Source organism: Diceros bicornis, chromosome 7 (assembly GCF_020826845.1).
Source record: "Diceros bicornis minor isolate mBicDic1 chromosome 7, mDicBic1.mat.cur, whole genome shotgun sequence".
NCBI lineage: Eukaryota > Metazoa > Chordata > Mammalia > Perissodactyla > Rhinocerotidae > Diceros > Diceros bicornis.
Genome location: NC_080746.1, coordinates 76,631,671 through 76,651,388, shown reverse-complemented (window position 1 = coordinate 76,651,388; position 19,718 = coordinate 76,631,671). Strand labels below are relative to the sequence as shown.

The window sequence follows — 19,718 nt, the reverse complement described above, 5'->3', positions numbered from 1 at the left end:
TTTCTCACCAATGCACCGTCCAGTCCACAGGCAGTGTTGATCGTATCGAGCCACACAGGAGTTGCACACATGGCAGTGGTGTGACCTTAATGGCTTCCTTATCTAAATGGGCAATTAAGAGAGGCCTAAGCAAAATTCAGGGTTTCAAAGTGGTGACAAATCACAAGCAAAATTTTATTCCTAAATCATAAAGACACTGGCACAAATAATCCTAAATAGATCACCAATTCACATGGAGGCTCTGGAATGCCTTAGCAATACTTACTTCCACACATCTATTTTGATTAGGCCATCACTAAAGGGGGTCTGAATTCCAGAGCCTACTGACACTGACTAAGGGGAAACGAGGCACTACCACCCAGCAGAATGAGCACTGGAATAAGAGAGAGGAAACTCAAGTCACATTTCTGCTCTGCCAATAATCTGGGGAAGGTTCCTTTAGGCTATGATTCCTTGATTGCAAAATGAGAGGTTTCACTGAGTGGCTTCCAGGGTGATCATGAGCCTCTGACCCCCAGCGAGCTCTAATGTACGCCTCACGGCAGGAAAAAGCCAACAAACACAGAGAGAGATTTAACCACAGGCAACTGCAAGAGATTACAAACATCACGCTCCCATATGGTCAAGGCAGAAAACTGTTCTGGCAGCAATGCAAAATGAGAACCTGGTGAAAACAAAGGTGTATAAACATACCATGAAGATTTGACAAGCGCTTACATGAGCAACGTAACCAAGAATTTGCTTTTACTATGGGAAAAAAATCATAAAGAAAAGACTCACTCACAAGACATGATGTACAAAATGTCCTGAAGTCCAGACAGCCTGTCTCTGCAAGGGTGATGATGTTCTGAAAGACAGGAAGTTTGACCTCACGTTTACGTTTCATTGGGGAACGTATAACGCACAGTTATATACAATTCTCACAGCCCTCTCTCTGAACTGAGGTAGCTAGAAAAGCAATTTGGAAGACTTGCCACTAAATCATTCTGTGCTTAAAATAATGTGACTTTTCAAGGCTGCATTTTCAACCATAGCCAATAAACTAGAATGCACAAAAATTACACCCCTCCTTCTCTCCATGAACAGCAATCATCTCCCAGTTATAATCTGCTGGAGAAAAATAAATACATACGTATACACTCATCAAAAAGAAACAAAAGCCATCAGTATACATCAAAACTGGTGGTTATAAGCACCCAGGGCTCAGTCTTTCAGGAACACTGGTGTTAGGTAACAAAGACGACGACTCTCTCCCCAACTGCTAAATATTCATGAGCAACGCAGACACGCCACGTCACCTGACAACTCACATCTGAGGAAGAGAAGGGGCACCTTCTCAGTCAGTTGGGGGGACTCCTGCCTAGTTACCCTCCCTGTATTAAATTGAAGCTAAATGATCATTATCTAAGTGTTACCATAAACAAGGAGGAACTCCTATCTGCTAGCAGAAATCACATCTGACAAAGTCTTGGTGGGGTTCTACTTTAACAGAAAACAAAAATATTTCTTAAAACTTTCATAAAATAAATGAAACAGCATGACAGGGGAGAATTCTCCTTTGCTGATTTAAGCATTCCACGTTTACGCTGCACCTATTAGGTGCCAGGCACTAGAGACGCAGCCAGGACAGAAACCAACATGGCTATGACCCTCTGAAGTTCACATACCCTCCCAAGGAAAAAATCAGTAGCATCACAAAGAAGGCTCACCGTTTTCCTTTCTTCTTCAGAAGTCTTAGTGAAGCCTGGATCGGTTGCCCAAGTCTTGTAGAAAAAGTAGAGGAAGCCTGCTATGCTGAGAAGGAAAGCAAAATAGAAAGGGGTGCCTGCTACATGTTAAAGCCAAGTTAAGGAACGTACCAGACTTCCATTAAGAAGAGCATAATTATGACGTAAGCAAGTTTCATAACTGGGGCCTAAGAATCTCCCTTCTCTGCATTCTATCCTCACCTTCCCTTACGTACACACATCCCTGCCCCTAAATGTTATGTTTGGGGGCCCCATCCCATGTTCTGATCCTACTGGAACTTGCTCATTGTTGGCTAATAATTAATCCCTCCTCATTAGTTGAAACGCACAGGAAGTATTAACAGGAATAGTTGCAATATATGAAGAACAGCCTGAAGACTGAAAAACATTTAAGATCCAAATAGATTAATCTCTCTAATGGTGTAACTGCGGCTCTCCTGTGACCAGCTAAAAAAAATATTTTCTGGTCATTTTAACAAAATCATCCCAAGAAACAAGCCACTTGGTTCAGAGATTCCAACTAAAACTATTTCCCTATATATTAGATAAATACTTTCAAAAATTTTCTACTGTAGAGAGAGTGACGTCAGCATCATGGCGGAGTGAGCTTTCCCGTGAATTCTTCCCCCACAAAATACAACAAAAGTAACAGCCACAGACCAACAACGGAATCCCAGACAGTCAAAAGCTGGAGCGGAGGGATCCACACTGCCGCACATCTGAGAGCGGAACGTGCTGGGCCCCCGGAGGAAGTGGGGAGAGGTAAGGAGAACTCCGCTCCCTCCCCATCAGATCAGCGATCCGGTCCGCGCGGCTCCCAGAGAGGGGGGAGGGGCGGCCCTCGGCGGGAAACTGTAGCTCTTCGGGCTCTCTCAGCCAGTGGGAAACTCCCGCACAGAGGGCTCAGAGGAGCCACAGGGCTACCATCAACATCTGAGCAACCCAGAGAGCGGATAAAGAGGGGCAAACGAGAAGCCTCCCACGTCAGGGACCCAGAGGGCAAAAGAGAGAGCTCCCCCCTCCCCGCAACCCGGAGACTGCAGCTTGACCAGATCTAGCGGTCCGAGGCAGACCTGAATAAACTGGACTGGACCCGTGGATCGCAGTGGGGAAAAGAAACAAAACAAAACAAAACAAAACTGCGGATCGCAGCAGAAAAACTGGGGCAGAGCGCAGGGGGCTTAGACTACACAGCCCTTTACCACCACACAGTGGCGGCAGGTGGAAATTGCAACCAGAGACTTCCAGGATGAGGAAAATCAAAACCAACACAGGAACCACAATGCAAAAATATATGAAATCACCAGACCAGAAACAAAATGACAAGCACCCAGAAATCAACCCCGAAGACACAGAAATCCATAAACTAAATGACAGAGATTTCAAAATAGCTATCATAAAAACACTCAACGAAATACGAGACAACACAGACAAACAATTAAATGAGATTAGGAGTTTCTTCACAAAAGAGATTGAAATCATAAAGAAAAACCTATCAGGGCTGATGGAGATGAAGAACACAATGGAGGAGATAAAGGAGAATCTGGAATCTTTAAAGAACAGAGCTGACAATATGGAGGAAAGAATTAGTACTTTAGAGGATAGGAATACAGATATACTCCAGATGGAAGAAGAGAGAGAACTAAGACTAAAAAGAAATGAAGAAAGACTCCGAGAAATATCGGACTCTATTAGAAAATGTAACATAAGAATTATAGGTATTCCTGAGGGAGAGGAGAGGGAAAGAGGAACAGAGAGCCTATTCAAGGAAATAATAGCTGAAAATTTCCCAAATCTGGGGAAGGAGCAGGAAATACCAGTAAGCGAAGCCAACAGGACTCCTATATATATTAACAGACAAAGGCCTTCACCACGACACCTAGTGGTAAGGCTAGCCAGGGTCAACGACAAAGAAACAATATTAAGGGCAGCTAGACAAAAACAAAAAATAACGTACAAAGGAACTCCCATCAGGCTCTCAGCGGATTTCTCAACAGAAACTTTTCAGGCTAGAAGAGACTGGAATGATATATTCAAAATACTAAAAGACAAAAACTTTCAGCCAAGAATACTCTATCCAGCAAAAATATCCTTCAAATATGATGGAGAAATAGTAACTCTCCCAGATAAACAAAAGCTAAGGGAGTTCATGGCCACGAGACCGCCACTACAAGAAATACTCAAGAAGGCCCTCAGGCCTGAAAACAAGAAGAGAAAGGGAACACAAAGCTTGGAGTAAGGAGAAAAGTAGGTAGACAAAATCAGAGAAATAGTAGATCTTTACCGGAATAGGTTAGCAACCACTTAAATACTAAACTCAAAGATCAAAGGAAGAAATTCACCAAAAATAAATTTAACCTCATCACTGTAAACACACAGCCACAACACAAGATAGAATAAGGTATAACAAGAGCAACTTAGAAGGGGAAGAGGAAAGTGACTGAATTGACTTAGTATAAGGAAATAGGAGGCTATCAGATAATGGACTATCTCATACAGAAGATTTTTTGCCCAAACCTCAAGGTAACCACTAAACAAATAATCAAATTAAAACCACATATGATAAACAAAGAGAAAACTAGAAGAATCATAAGACAGAACAACCAAACTGAATTGGCAGTCCAAAACAAATGGGACAAGAAACAAAGGAAATGCAAAAGAACCAGAAAATAAGTGACAAAACAGCAACATTCAACCCTCATATTTCAATAATTACCCTAAATGTAAATGTATTGAACTCTCCAATCAAAAGATACAGAGTGGCAGGATGGATTAAAAAGCAAGACCCAACAATATGCTGCCTTCAGGAAACACATCTTAGCACTAAAGACAAGCACAGGCTCAGAGTGAAAGGATGGAAGACAATACTCCAAGCTAATGGCAAACAAAAGAAAGCAGGTGTTGCCATACTCATATCAGACAAAGTAGACTTCAAGATAAAACAGGTTAAGAAAGACAAAGAAGGGAAATATATAATGATAAAAGGGACACTCCATCAAGAAGACATATCACTTATAAATATATATGCACCCAACATAGGAGCACCAATGTACATAAAACAACTATTAACAAACCTAAAAGGAGAAATCAACAACAACACAATAATAGTAGGGGATCTTAACACCCCACTTACAGCAATGGATAGATCATCCAGACAAAAAGTTAATAAAGAAATATTAGACTTAAATGAAAAACTGGACGAGATGGACCTAGTAGACATATACAGAGCACTCCACCCAAAAACAGCTGACTACACATTCTTCTCAAGGGCGCATGGAACATTCTCTAGGATAGACCATATGTTGGGAAACAAAGCAAGCCTCAATAAATTTAAGAAGATTGAAATCATAACAAGCATCTTTTCAGACCATAAGGCCATGAAACTGGAAATGAACCAGGAAAAAAAAACTGGGAAAGTGACAAAAATGTGGAGATTAAACAACATGCTACTGAACAACCAATGGATCATTGATGAAATTAAAGGAGAAATCAAAAACTATCTGGAAACAAACGAAAATGATAACATGCCATATCAAACCATATGGGACGCAGCAAAAGCGGTCCTGAGAGGGAAACTCATAGCGATACAAGCCCACCTTAACAAACAAGAAAAAGCTCTAACAGGCAACCTTAAATTACACCTAACAGAACTAGAAAAAGAAGAACAAACAAAGCCCAAAGCCAGCAGAAGGAGAGAAATAATAAAAATCAGAGCAGAAATAAATGATATTGAGACCAAAAAAACAGTAGAAAGGATTAATGAAACAAAGAGTTGGTTCTTCGAGAAGATAAACAAAATAGACAAACCCTTAGCCAGGCTAATTAAGAAAAAAAGAGAAAAGGCTCAAGTAAATAAAATTAGAAATGAAAGAGGAGAAATTACAACGGATACCATGGAAATACAGAGGATTATAAGAGAATACTATGAGAAATTATATGCCAACAAATTGGACAATCTAGAAGAAATGGATAAATTCTTAGACTTATACAACCTCCCAAAATTGAACCAAGAAGAAATGGAGAATCTGAATAGACCAATCACAAGTAAAGAGATTGAAATAGTAATCAAAAACCTCCCAAAAAATAAAAGTCCAGGACCAGATGGCTTCTCCAGTGAATTTTACCAAACATTCAAAGAAGATTTAATACCCATCCTCCTCAAACTATTCCAAAAAATAGAGGAAGATGGAACACTTCCTGAATCATTCTATGAGGCCAACATCACCCTGATACCGAAACCAGACAAAGACAATACAAAGAAAGAAAATTACAGGCCAATATCGCTGATGAACATTGATGCAAAAATCCTCAACAAAATATTGGCAAACCGAATACAACAATATATTAAAAAGATCATACACCATGATCAAGTGGGATTTATACCAGAGACGCAGGGATGGTTCAACATCCGCAAATCAATCAACGTGATACATCACATCAACAAAACAAAGAATAAAAACCACATGATCATCTCAATAGACGCGGAGAAGGCATTTGACAAGATACAACATCCATTTATGATAAAAACTCTCAATAAAATGGGAATAGAAGGAAAGTACCTCAACATAATAAAGGCCATATATGACAAACCCACAGCTAACATCATACTCAACGGGGAAAGACTGAAAGCCATTCCTCTGAGAACAGGAACGAGGCAGGGCTGCCCACTCTCACCACTCCTGTTCAACATAGTACTGGAGGTTTTGGCCAGAGCAATTAGGCAAGAAAAAGGAATAAAAGGAATCCAAATAGGTAACGAAGAAGTGAAACTCTCACTATTTGCAGATGACATGATTGTATATATAGAAAACCCTAAAGAATCTGTTGGAAAACTGTTAGAAACAATCAACAACTACAGCAAAGTTGCAGGGTACAAAATCAATCTACAAAAATCAGTTGCATTTCTATATGCTAATAATGAACTAACAGAAAGAGAGCTCAAAAAGATAATACCATTTACAATTGCATCAAAAAGAATTAAATACCTAGGAATAAATCTTACCAAGGAGGTGAAGGACCTATACAATGAGAACTACAAGACATTATTGAGGGAAATCTACGATGACATAAAGAAATGGAAAGATATCCCATGCACGTGGATTGGAAGAATAAACATAGTTAAAATGTCTATATTACCTAAAGCAATCTACAGATTCAATGCAATCCCAATCAGAATCCCAATGACATTCTTCACAGAAATAGAAAAAAGAATACTAAAATTTATATGGGGCAACAAAAGACCCCGAATAGCTAAAGAAATCCTAAAGAAAAAGAACAAAGCAGGAGGCATCACAATTCCTGACTTCAAAACATACTACAAAGCAATAGTAATCAAAACAGCATGGTACTGGTACAAAAACAGACACACAGATCAATGGAACAGAATTGAAAGCCCAGAAATAAAACCACACATATACGGACAGCTAATTTTCGACAAAGGTGCTAAGGACATGCAATGGAGAAAGGAAAGTCTCTTCAATAAATGGTGTTGGGAAAACTGGACAGCCACATGCAAAAGAATGAAAGTGGACCATGTGCTATCGCCATTCACAAAAATTAACTCAAAATGGATCAAAGACCTGAAGGTGAGACCTGAAACTATAAAACTCATAGAAGAAAATATAGGCAACACACTATTTGACATTGGGTTTAAAGGAATCTTTTCGGATGACATGCCTACCCAGACTAGGGAAACTAAAGAAAAAATAAACAAGTGGGACTTTATCAGACTAAAGAGCTTTTATAAGACAAATGAAACCAGAATCAAGATGAACAAACAACCAACCAGCTGGGAGAGAATATTTGCAAAACATACATCTGACAAGGGGTTGATCTCCATAATATATAAAGAACTCACACAATTGAACAACAAAAAAACAAACAACCCGATCAAAAAATGGGCAGAGGAAATGAACAGACACTTCTCCAAGGAAGATATACAGATGGCCAATAGGCACATGAAAAGATGCTCAACATCACTAATCATCAGGGAAATGCAAATCAAAACAACACTAAGATACCACCTCACGCCCGTTAGAATGGCTATAATCACCAAGACAAAAAACAACAAATGTTGGAGAGGATGTGGAGAAACAGGAACCCTCATACACAGCTGGTGGGAATGCAAATTGGTGCAGCCTCTATGGAAAACGGTATGGAGATTCCTCAAAGAATTAAAAATAGAGATGCCCTATGATCCAGCCATCCCACTACTGGGAATCTATCCAACGCACCTGAAATCAACAATCCAAAGAGGCTTATGCACCCCTATGTTCATTGCAGCATTATTCACCATAGCCAAGAAGTGGAAGCAACCTAAGTGTCCCTCGACTGACAATTGGATTAAGAAAATGTGGTATATATATACAATGGAATACTACTCAGCCATAAAAAAAGACAAAATCGTCCCATTTGCAACAACATGGATGGGCCTGGAGCGTATTATGTTAAGTGAAATAAGCCAGAAAGAGAAAGACAAACACTGTATGATCTCACTCATATGTGGAATATAAACCAACACATGGACAGAGAAAACTGGACTGTGGTTACCCGGGAAGTGGGGGTGGGGGGTGGGCACAAGGGGTGAAGGGAGTCATATATGGGGTGATGGACAAACAAAAATGTACAACCCAAAATTTCACAATGTTAGAAACCATTAAAATATCAATAAAAAAAAAAAAAAAATTTTCTACTGTAAAGTTTACTACCTAATCCTTGTAAGTGTATTAGCAAGAGTCAATTGAGAAACACACCAAAGAAACTGTTCTCCCTGCAAAGTGATTATAAATCAAACACTATTTGGGAAAGCAGATACTATGGATAAATTAAGATAAAAAGTGTTTCCAGGATAAACATTACCTGCTTTGAAATGTTTTTGAAGTGGTACAAATTCTTTGTATGAAAAGTAAAAATCACCTCCAGGGAAAGAAAAAAGAACGTGCAGTAACAAACCAATACACCAGGAGTAAACCAATTCTCCCGGCCCGATTCAAATCATTACTGACACATTAACTTCCAAGGTGTTGCCAAGTGGTCTTCTGCCAAAACTCAGAGTGGAAAAGATGGCCATAAAGTAGACCCTAAACCCTTGCTATCCCAAGTGTGGTCCAGGGACCCACATCAGCAGCTCTCCCTGGGAGCTTGTTAGAAAGGCAGAACTCAGACCTCACTCCAGCCCCACAGAACCAGACTCTGGAATTTAACAAGACCCCCAGGGGATCCACACACACATTACAGTTTCAGGAGCACTGCTCTAACCCACAAAACGCAGCAAACCCCATCTGGTTCAGGTAGACAAGAACAAATCTTGTTGGTTTAGTTAATCAGTTTACCTGCAGATGGGCCTGGCTTTGTGAAAGAGATAGGGTCCAGAAAAGTGGTATGAAACCGAGTTTTAATGAATAAAGAAAGCTTACTTAGAATGAATCAGGAAGAACACTATTAAAGAGTACACAGATGAAGGAGCTGGCCCAGTGGCACAGGGGTTAAAGTTCCACACGCTCCGCTTTGGCGGCTCGGGTTCATGGGTTTGGATCCTGGGCACACACCTACACCACTCATCAAGACATGCTGTGGTAGTGACCCACATACAAAATAGAGGAAGACTGACACAGATGTTAGCTCAGGGCCAATCTTCCTCACCAAAAAAAAAAAAAAAAAAGTACATAGATCAAGACCTTTTGCTAAAGGATCACATCCCCATAAAATTGTGATCAACACACAGGGCCGGCCCGGCGGCGGAGCGGTTAAGTGTGCGCGCTCTGCTGCCGCGGCCGGGGTTCGGATCTCGGGTGCGCACCAACGTACCGCTTGTCAAGCCATGCCGTGGCGGAGTCCCATATAAAAAGTGGAGGAAGATGGTCACCGATGTTAGCCCAGGGCCAGTCTTCCTCAGCAAAAAGACGAACACTGTGACAGATGTTAGCTCAGGGCTGATCTTCCTCACACACACACAAAAAATTGTGATCAACACACATGACACATTCTCAAAGCCACATTCGGTTGAATCATATGATGATCCTGCATGTTGAGCTGACTGTTGGACTCCTGTTCTGAATAACTTTCAAAACCAGTCCGAGGAGAATAACTGGATTCTCTCTCCAAGTGAAGTGAATTGCACTATATCCCCTCACATAAAAGCAAACACCCCTTGCTTCCATGCCCTTTGTTCGTGTGGTTCATTGACCCCAAACGCTCCCACTTCCCCATCTACTTCTAAAACCACACTTTCAGGAAGTCCAAGTCCTACCCGCCTTCCAGACCTCACTTAGATTCTCCCTCCCCTGCCAGGTCTTTCCTGATCCCCTACAGAGGATTCTCTCCCTTCCCTGAACCTAAGAATGCTTATTCAATGGCACTTAGAACTGAGACGATAGTTGTTATAGACATGTCAGCCTCCCCAGGGAGCTCGTGATCCTTCTGCAGTTAGAAAGTCTCTCAGTAGGGAGCTAAAATTGGCCTTTCTGGAACCTGACTGACTGGTTTTCGTTCTGCAGACCCTTCAGCTCACACTTTGGATCTACACTAGAGCTGTCCTTTACAACCACCTGACAGAAGCTCAGTCCTCATTTGTGCACTACACTTCCATCGAGCGCCCATTCTATACAATGCACTGGTTTCCAGATGATAGCCATCCAAACACCTGAAATTAAAAGGCAGTGCTCCCACCTCCAGGATAAGTGACAACACTGTTCCTCACACAACAGTCTCCTGGTCATGTTCCTCCGTCCGTGCTCCCGTCTGACCTTGTCTCTTTTAAAAGAACAGCAATGAAAACAGAGCAAACACACTTCAGGTGTGAGCTGCCCAGTGCAGAGGACAGCGAGATTGCTGTGGTCCTCTGCTTGGACACTCAAATCCTCACACTGCTACTGGAGAACACACTGGCTTCCTTGACAGCTGCGTCACTACCCAGACCGTGCCTTTAGTCAACGCTCCTGTTCCTTCCCACTGGACCTGAAGCTACGTCATCGTCACCACAACAGGTACTGGTACACACGGATTCTCTGAAACAGCACTTCCCACGTACTCATCCCTCTTACACTTAACTCGGTTAGCCACAGCCAGAATCACAAATGAACGCTCAGTGGTTCACCATTTCTTCCCTGAGTCTTCATCTTACCTCCAAAACCCTCAGTAAGGTCCTGTCTCTTTCACTCAATCCTGCCTCATAAAGGCCAAATACGTTACTTGCTGAATATATAAAATGCACCAAAAGAACGTGATTGTCTGAGAAGCTAAACTAGAGCTGTTCTTAAAATGAATTTCAACATGGGGCCTTCCACTCAGATTTTGTTCATAAGAGTAATTAATAATAACAAAATAACACGGATTATCTACAGAATGCCAATCACGCAGTGAGAACTCGGTCAGCACTTCACAGACATCGCAGCAGTCATCCTCGCAGCCGCCCACAAGCTCGGGACCATTATCCCCAATTGACAGGAAAACTGAGACTCGGCGAAATTCAGTAACTCCCAATGGGACAGAACTAGTATGAAAAAGAGCCCAAACGCCAACTCATTCTAATTCCAAAGACCATACTCCTTCCACAGGGCCCCAGATCCTCTTCCCGAAAGGGACAAGGCGGCTGTAGAGGCCCACGCAATCCGGACTTGGCACCCTGAGACACTCGGGATGGGTCTGTGCAGGGCAGCACCTCAGTGCATACCCAGGGCAGTTCCAACAGCATCTAACATCCGGCTTGAAAAACAGTGATCTGATAGCAAAGTGCGCCCCCTCCTGACTGACACGCCCTCATCAGCAGCAGGCTCATACGGGTGCCTCCATCAAACGGCTTTATGAGAGTTAAATACTCATCCTGTCAACTCCAGCATCTTGAGACTCTGTCTAGCTACGGAAATCAGCTCTTCTAATGCCATGGCATCTTCAGAAATATTGAACAGTTTATAAACTCAACTGAATACTAAGTTCTTTAATTGAGGTTTTCAAACTACAGCAGAGTTACATTTTTGTTAATATTGATTATGTACATTTGAAATAATTTAAAATAAAATCGATCTCACCTTTTGTGCAAAATATGAAATAATGTGAGTGGCTCAAATTTTTAAAAATTCATCAAGAAACGCAATTTAAAAACTGCGTCTACCCACTGCCACATGGGTTGGTAAACAAAAATATCAGCCAGACCTTCTGAGTATCATGTCAATTACCCTAGAATTCACCACGAACTTCTACAAGTGATTTTGGTGTGTCCTGTGCTGTTATTTTATACACTCACGGTTACTTATAAAGTATTTTTATATCACATAATGATATCATCCAAGTCTTACTAAGTGGTGGTAATAAGACTAGTGCTTAAAAATCTGCCCCTAAATCAGTAATTATGAGACAAAGGTTAGATGTAATAAAATCTTTTAAAAAAAAGTCAAATGACCTCATTTAGATAAAGGAATCAGAAAAATATTAGAGATAATGCTCAGAACTAAAAAACATCATTAAAGTAAAAACATGCTATAATGAAGGTACATGTGTGCACTCTAAGAACTCATAGGCCTCCCTCACCTTACGTTTATTCCGATGAAAAAATATTCTTGAACTGAGTGTATGCATCTGTCCCATAAACATTGTTCTTTCTTTTCAAAAACGCCATTACAAGAAAGAGAAATAACACAGAACATAAAGCAATATGCTTAAAGGTACATTTCCCTCCACCACATTCCTTCTTTTCCTACCCAGTAATGAAAGCAAGGCTAGCACGGCTTTCCAGGGACCTTGGAAGGGGAGAAGGGACACTGCGAAGAGGTGGGAAGATGGAAAATTGGAGAAAATGCCTCCCTCCTAATGTGAGCTATAAAAAGCTATAAAGCAAGACATACCCCCACTCTCCACTTCTGGGTGACTGGATTTGACCAACCCTAAGAGCACAACACACCCCTAAGCGGGGCTTGGCCCGGGCCCTGCTCCTTCAGTGATAAACCTATGCCTTGATGAGCTTTTTAAAAAAAAAACAAACCATGGGCTGCATCCATTAGTAGGCCATGAAAGAATTAAATGAGCTGTGACCAGCATTTTTCAACAAGGAAATAGAATAGGGTAAAATAACAAAATATCAGAGTAAAGCACATATTAAGAGTATTAACTTTTTTTACATATGTTTTGGGTGGCGATGTAAGTTTATTTTTACTGTGGATTGAGAATCACTGCCATGGCTAATAACACTGCACTAACCATTGCTGAGGGGACACATTTCCCCCAATACCCCTCCCATACAGGCCATCTGGTACCCAGAAGATTTATTAATCAACTATAACTGCTGACCAAGTCAAAAGGACTATCTGACCTTGAAGGGAATCTCAAGGCAATACAACAAATTTTTCTAAGTCCAAGTAGGACAATAATTCATCCCACTATTTCCTTCCTATGAGTAATAAATACTAGACACCTACTGTTTCCACAGTGTGCTCTGAGATTATTTCCAGAATTGAGTAGATTTTCAACATTAAACATCTTCAGCTAGAATCATTAAACGAATACAAAAGTGAGTTGCATTGCCTGGACCTCTTCTCATATCCAAATTTATAACAATGGCATTACTATTTTTTAAAGGCAAAATGAGATATGATATGCATTTACATTTAAGCTTGAAGGATATCAGGAAAGAATAAGATGAACCAAGTCACAAATATCCAAAAAATGGAACTTAGCAGAAAGACCGTCGGTAAGTACACAAGGCTCTTATACCCAAACAAGAACCTAAAAGAAAAAAGGATAAACACAAGCTGTTAGTGAAAACAAATATGATTCATATTAACTTTAGTTCTAAATTCCCTTAACTAATAATAATAATAATGATGATCCCTTAAATAACTACAACACCCTACACTTACTGCGTGCTCACCATGTGCCACTTTCCATGTGGCAATAGAGTTATGTACCATCATCACCCCATTTTACAAACGAGAAAACTGAAGCACAAAGACTCTCAAGAAGTGAATGTTCTAGTTCTTATAACTTATACATCATTTCATTCCTTTATATTACTTTATATTTTCAATGAGCCTTTTTTATTTCTGTTGATATATCCTATTTGTATTTCTTTTTTTGGCATATCGTATTTTCAAAACTCCAAAATGCAGAGATTTAAATCCTTAGAGATTCACCTTCACATTTAACAAGCTCTCTTCTAGAGGCTAGCAGTGTATTTCTGAAACATACAGATGCACTTTCATCTCACAACCAGCTTGAGAAGGAGACACTCTATTACATAAAAAGATACATAAAGGTAGGGCCGGCCCGGTGGTGCAGTGGTTAAGTGCGCGTGATCCACTTCGGCGGCCCGGGGTTCACAGGTTCCGATCCCGGGCGCACACCAACACACCGCTTGTCAAGCCATGCTGTGGCGGCGTCCCATATAAAGTAGAGGAAGATGGGCACAGATGTTAGCCCAGGGCCAATCTTCCTCACCAAAAAGAGGAGCATTGGCAAAAGATGTTAGCTCAGGGCTGGTCTTCCTCACAAAGAGAAAAAAAGATACATAAAGGCTACAAGTGGCACTAGTCATCAGAACACTAACCACCTCACTTGGGTAACAAGCAACTTGGAAGTCTACATATAACCTATTCAAATGCTTATACTGTAATTTCAAAAGAAAAAAATCTCTCTTTTACATTAAATAATATAGTAAATCTAAGCATGAATATAGTTTATTTGGATCTATTTTAAAATTTGTACCAGGAAAAAACAATGGTTGATGATGGGTATGAAAAGGGTTTAAAAAAGCCATCAAGATCACAAGCATAACTATGATAAAGTAATATCTGAGAAGAACTAAAGATCCCAAACCTCAGGCACCCAGTATGCTGCCAGAACAGGCCAGATGGAGCACAGGCAAGCCCAGGGCGTGACCTGTCTGAGCCGCTACAGCAAAGACGCATGTGACCGGATTAAGGAGTGCAGTGGACTACCTAACTTGTAAGAGCCTGCTACCATGACCTGTCTCCTTCTGACAGGCTCACATTGCAGGCTGCGTCCACAAGCAACCACCCCTGCAGCCTAATAACTGTAGAATTTTGCAGCTGCTTACCTCCATGAAATTGGGACTCTAGAGGAGTGGGGGAGAAAGGAAAGCAGCATAGATAAAGTTGCCATGTGCATTTGTCTCCTATTTGAATGTGGCCACACGCCAAGCCTAGCTAAGGAAGCCCTCAACTCACTGTCATCAAAAATAAACGTTTTCATATAAATTTTTTACAATGTGGGTTTCTACGAAATCAAAAAAATCTCAAATGCCACTATCCTAGTTAAGTAGATATTGCTAAGCCTTTGCTTTCTCTCTGAAAAAAAACCAAAAACCAAAAAAAGTGATGATTATGATTCCTGGTGATTTGGCTTGAAATTTATTTGGAGACTAAGTCAATCCAATTAGTGGAAAATGAATGAATATCTCTAAGTTACAAGTTTTCTGAATAGTAGATAATTTTAGGCATTTTGCTATTTTTCAGAAATTTGAGCTTTTACTTTACTTTTAAATTCTAATTCATTTCCAGCCAACTGTCCCGCTCTTAAGTGACCAAGTGGCAAGATTCCTCTAATACTTTGTTTTTTCTTATGACAAAAGGCGCATGCTTATTCCAGAAAATGCTGGCAAGCGAAAGAAGAGCACAGGAATATGCATGATCACACCTGGAGGAGAGCAACAGCGTACCTCCTTCCAGATCCTTTTCTAGGGACCATCATCACCACATTTTTCTTTCATTAAGTGAATGAGAATGTTCAACGTGGCGTAGTGGTTAAGTGCACGCTCTCCGCTGCTGACAGCCCGGGTTCGGATCCCGGGCGCGCACCGACGCACCGCTTGTCAGGCCATGTTGTGGCAGCGTCCCATATAAAGTGGAGGAAGATGGGCACGGATGTTAGCCCAGGGCCAGTCTTCCTCAGCAAAAAAAGAGGAGGATAGGCATGGATGTTAGCTCAGGGCTGATCTTCCTCACAAAAAAAAAAAATGTTCAACAGGAGAGAGAGGTTTCCTGCTTGTCTGGGCCATATATTCCAGGAAACAGTGATGACACGCTATGAAGAAAGTAAATCAGTGTGATGTAGCAGAGTTCGTCAGGAATGGCCTTACTAAGGAGACGGCACTGGAACTGAGGCCTGAACGCGGTCTCCAGATAAGCAAGGATGTGGTATCAGCCAAGGCCCTGGTGGGAATGAGTGTGATGTGTTCTAGAAACAGAAAGGAGCCTGGAGAGCAGTGAAGGGAAGAGAGGAAAAAGATGAAGTCAGAGCGGAGGGAATGAATTACATAACACCTCATAAGCAGGGAGTTGGGTTTCTGAGTATAAGGAAAAGCCACTGAAGGAGGGCTTTAAGCAGGGAGAAATGACAGAAATGGACATACCTTTCAAAAGACCACCCTGATATAAGTGGGGATGAACTATAGGGGATAAGTGCTGAAGTCAGGACGCCAGTTAGGAGGCTGGGTCTAGGGCCTAGGGTGCCAGGCGAGGCGATGGAGAGAGCAGACCAATTGGAGGGAGAGCAGGAAGGACTTAGCAATGGGCTAGATGTGGGAAGTGAAGAGAAGGGAAGAAGTGAGGACGACAGTAATCCAAGGACGATACTCATTATTCACATGAGGAAACAGATGCTGTCTTACTAAGAAAGGGAAGCGAGAAGAAGAGACTGGGGTGTGACATGACTATTGAGTGCTGTGTGTCAGCCAGGGTTCTAACCATTGTATATGTATTGACCATGAGGCAGGCATTGTCACAATTATCCTCATTCACAGACGAAGACATTGAGGCACACAGAGTTTACGTAAAGCAACTTATTCAAGGTCACACTGTAATGTGGTAAAGCTTGACCTGAACCCAGGCAATCTAACTCTTACCCACTGACTATACATAATCATGCATAAATATTTTCCTAAAAAGAGAACTATACCATAGTTACTATTTTATCTCCTATGACTTAATTAGCTTGTTTCAACTAAAAAACATTAAGAGCAAAAAATAACTAGCTTAAAATGAATTTAGATTTAGAAAAGGAAAAAACAAAATTTCTGAAAAACGGGCAAAAATGCTTCAGGATGCAAAATATTTATAAAAATCTTCCCATTATTCACCAAAATTAACAATTCAAAAAGTGAGCTAGGATATTTATTTTCCACCAATTGTCAATTCAATCAAATTACGGGGTTGACCAATTTGCTTTCAGACAAATCATCTGCTACCAAAGCCCTTCTCTCCCACCACCCTGAGGATATTTCCACATGGTAATAAGTAACATTCATAGCTCAATAAAAATCTGTGATTCCAGCTAACTGACAATAAAAATAAGCAATCAAATTGGAAATTCAATAACCAGCCTTGCAAAGACTAGTATACACACCTTGGAAACAAAGATGTCAGAAAAAACAATGTTACTAGAAGACATCCTTTTAAAAGCCAAGAATCTGAATTGAAGTCCAGGATGTATCCAACAGCCCACATGGTAATCACACAAAGCATCAGCAGCAGGAAAAGCTATCAAGAGATGCAGAATTTCAGAACTTTATGGATTTTACCTCCTACGTATCTAATAATAATTAGTGTAATAGAAGAACCACCTCCTAAATACATAAAAACAATACAACGGCAGAACACAGTTTTTCTTCAAAATTGCTGATTGATAAATTTGAAGTTCGAGAAATTACAAATCTTAGAAACAATCTTTTAAAAGGCTTACATTTTAAAAACATTGCTTAAACATATTTGTTTTGCTTTCCCCCCCTTTCAAGAAACAGCGTTCTTTTAGAAAAGTGCTAATGATAGCTCACATTTTAAAAAATAATTTCTTTCAAAAAGTATTGCATGTCAGAAAGCATAAAGCAAGACAAAGGGACCACAGAAAAATCAACACACCCAAGACTTAATGAGGACAGTACAAGAGTTCCAACCTGGGCACCAGACGGTGCCATCCTCTAATAAAGAAAGTCAGAAGGAACAGGTCTGCAGAAAAGATGAGTTTAGTTTAGGGCATGTGGAACTTTAGATGCCTATGGACATCTAGGAGAAATTCAGGAGGCAGTCATAAAACCAGGGCTACGACCCAGGAGAAAACTTGGTGTTCATCAATAGCAGGTGGCAACACCACAGGTGAACAACATCCCGGGACTGTGTGCAGGCAGAAAGGGGAAGAATCTCGGCCAACACAAACACTGACAGGCTAAAAAAAAGCTAAGTCCCCAAAGATAACTAAGAAGGAGTGACCAGTGTGACCAGAAAGGCAGATGAGAACCAGGAGAAAGGTTCCAGTGAAACCAGGGAAGAGAGTCTCAAGAAGGGAGTAGTTTCTTGGTGCCAAATGTCACACGGAGGCCAAAGACTGAAACACATCCACAGGACGCTAATAATTCAGGTTTTTCTGGAAAAGTTAAAAGAATAAAACGTCTATGAACCAAAAGTGTGACCATCGGCCAGGCATGACGTCTGTGCAATGCACTAACTGCAGTCTACACGACCTGGGGAGCAAGCCGGCTTTTGCAATAGCAAAGGGAGGAAATACACTCTGCCCTATCTGCTTCAATTTCTACTTCTCTAAGCCATACTCCGAGGGTGGATAATTTCAAATGATATCAAGTCTTTAAAACGTTTCCAATTTTAATATGCATGATAACACAAATAAGCAAGTTTAGATTTTTTTTTAAAAGTAAATTTAGAATCTACAAGCAACATAATCTCAGAACAGAAATAAGAATTAAATATGGATCTTAAGATTTTAATCCCAGATATAACACTCAGAGATGAGTCACACTATTTACTCATTCAACGAATATTCCAGTGCATGTTGTATGCTAGGTGCTGTTATAGGCACTTGGAACACATCAATGAATTTAAGGTCTTCTCTCACGGAGCTTAAATTCTAGCAGGGGAAGACATACAGACAAACGTACTAGTGAATTTTACAGTGTATAAAAAGCTGGATCACACAGGGCCTTGTAAGCCACCGTAAGGACTTTGGCTTTTATTCTGAGAGACGGGGGAGACAGTGCAGGATTCTGCGCAGATGAATGACAGGATCTGACCTACATTTTAAAGATCCATGTAGCTGCAGTGTTGAGAATAGACTAGAGGTGATGGGGGTGCAGAGAGAAGTCAGACAACTGCAGCAATCCACATGAAAGATACTGTGGATGGACCAAAATGCCACTGGTGGAGTGGGGAGCAGGAGTCAGATTCCGACATAAACTGAGGGCAGAACTAGGCAGTATGTTTTTCTGATGGACTGGATCCATGGCAATGACAAGGAAAAGGCAAAGACGGCTGGAAAGCTGGAGTTGCCACCTGCTGAAACGGAGAAGGCTGTGGATGGGATAGTTGGGAGGGTGGGAGAAGATGAGGAGTTCAGGTGTGGATGTGTTACGTCGGAGATGCCTGTCAGACACTGAACCAGATAAGTCAAGTAGGTAACTGGATATATGAGTCTGGAAAGGTCTCAATTAGAGACAAATGTGGGAGCTGTCAACATATAGATGGCTTTTAAAGCCATGGAAGGGCGTGACATCACCAAGGGAATGAACAGACAGAAAAGAGGTCCAAGGACAAAATCCTGGGGCCCTCTGCCAATAAGCGGTTGGGGAGAAGCAGAGGGGTGGCAAAGGAGACTGAGAAGTAACCGTTACTTCCTTCTCTCTCCCTCCACACACCTAAATGTAAAATAGGTGTAGTACCCACGACGACCCTCTGCATAGAAATCTAGTGTCTGTTAATCTAGAATCATTCTGAAAGTGTAAGCACTAATTATTTTTAGATAAGATGATACAATCTATCATATTTGAAAACATTAAAAATAGTGGAATCAATTCAATTCCCCATTTTAACAATTTGAATTAAATTCACTATTATGACTTAGATTTTTGTTAGCCGTTCATAAGAACAAACTGAACTTCCTAACTTTTTCTAGTGCTCAGTTCACTTTTAAGGACAGAAGAACACCACTCAGAAGACTGCTAAGTTAAAAAATGAACAA

The 19,718-nt window shown here is 40.9% G+C and overlaps 1 protein-coding gene across 3 annotated transcripts in view; it reads right to left on the bottom strand.

Annotated features, from left to right (window-relative positions):
- The window catches only part of ZDHHC13 (zinc finger DHHC-type palmitoyltransferase 13), a 56,965-nt gene that overhangs the window by 10,947 nt on the left and 26,300 nt on the right, over positions 1 to 19,718 (bottom strand). For all 3 annotated transcript variants that reach the window (XM_058546120.1, XM_058546121.1, XM_058546122.1), the window contains 5 exons: positions 17,100 to 17,233; positions 13,363 to 13,463; positions 1,710 to 1,834; positions 785 to 847; positions 9 to 102 (listed from right to left, as the gene is read on the bottom strand). In XM_058546120.1, coding sequence (XP_058402103.1) covers positions 9 to 102; positions 785 to 847; positions 1,710 to 1,834; positions 13,363 to 13,463; positions 17,100 to 17,233 — 517 coding nt within the window. The remainder of the gene's footprint in view (positions 1 to 8; positions 103 to 784; positions 848 to 1,709; positions 1,835 to 13,362; positions 13,464 to 17,099; positions 17,234 to 19,718) is intronic.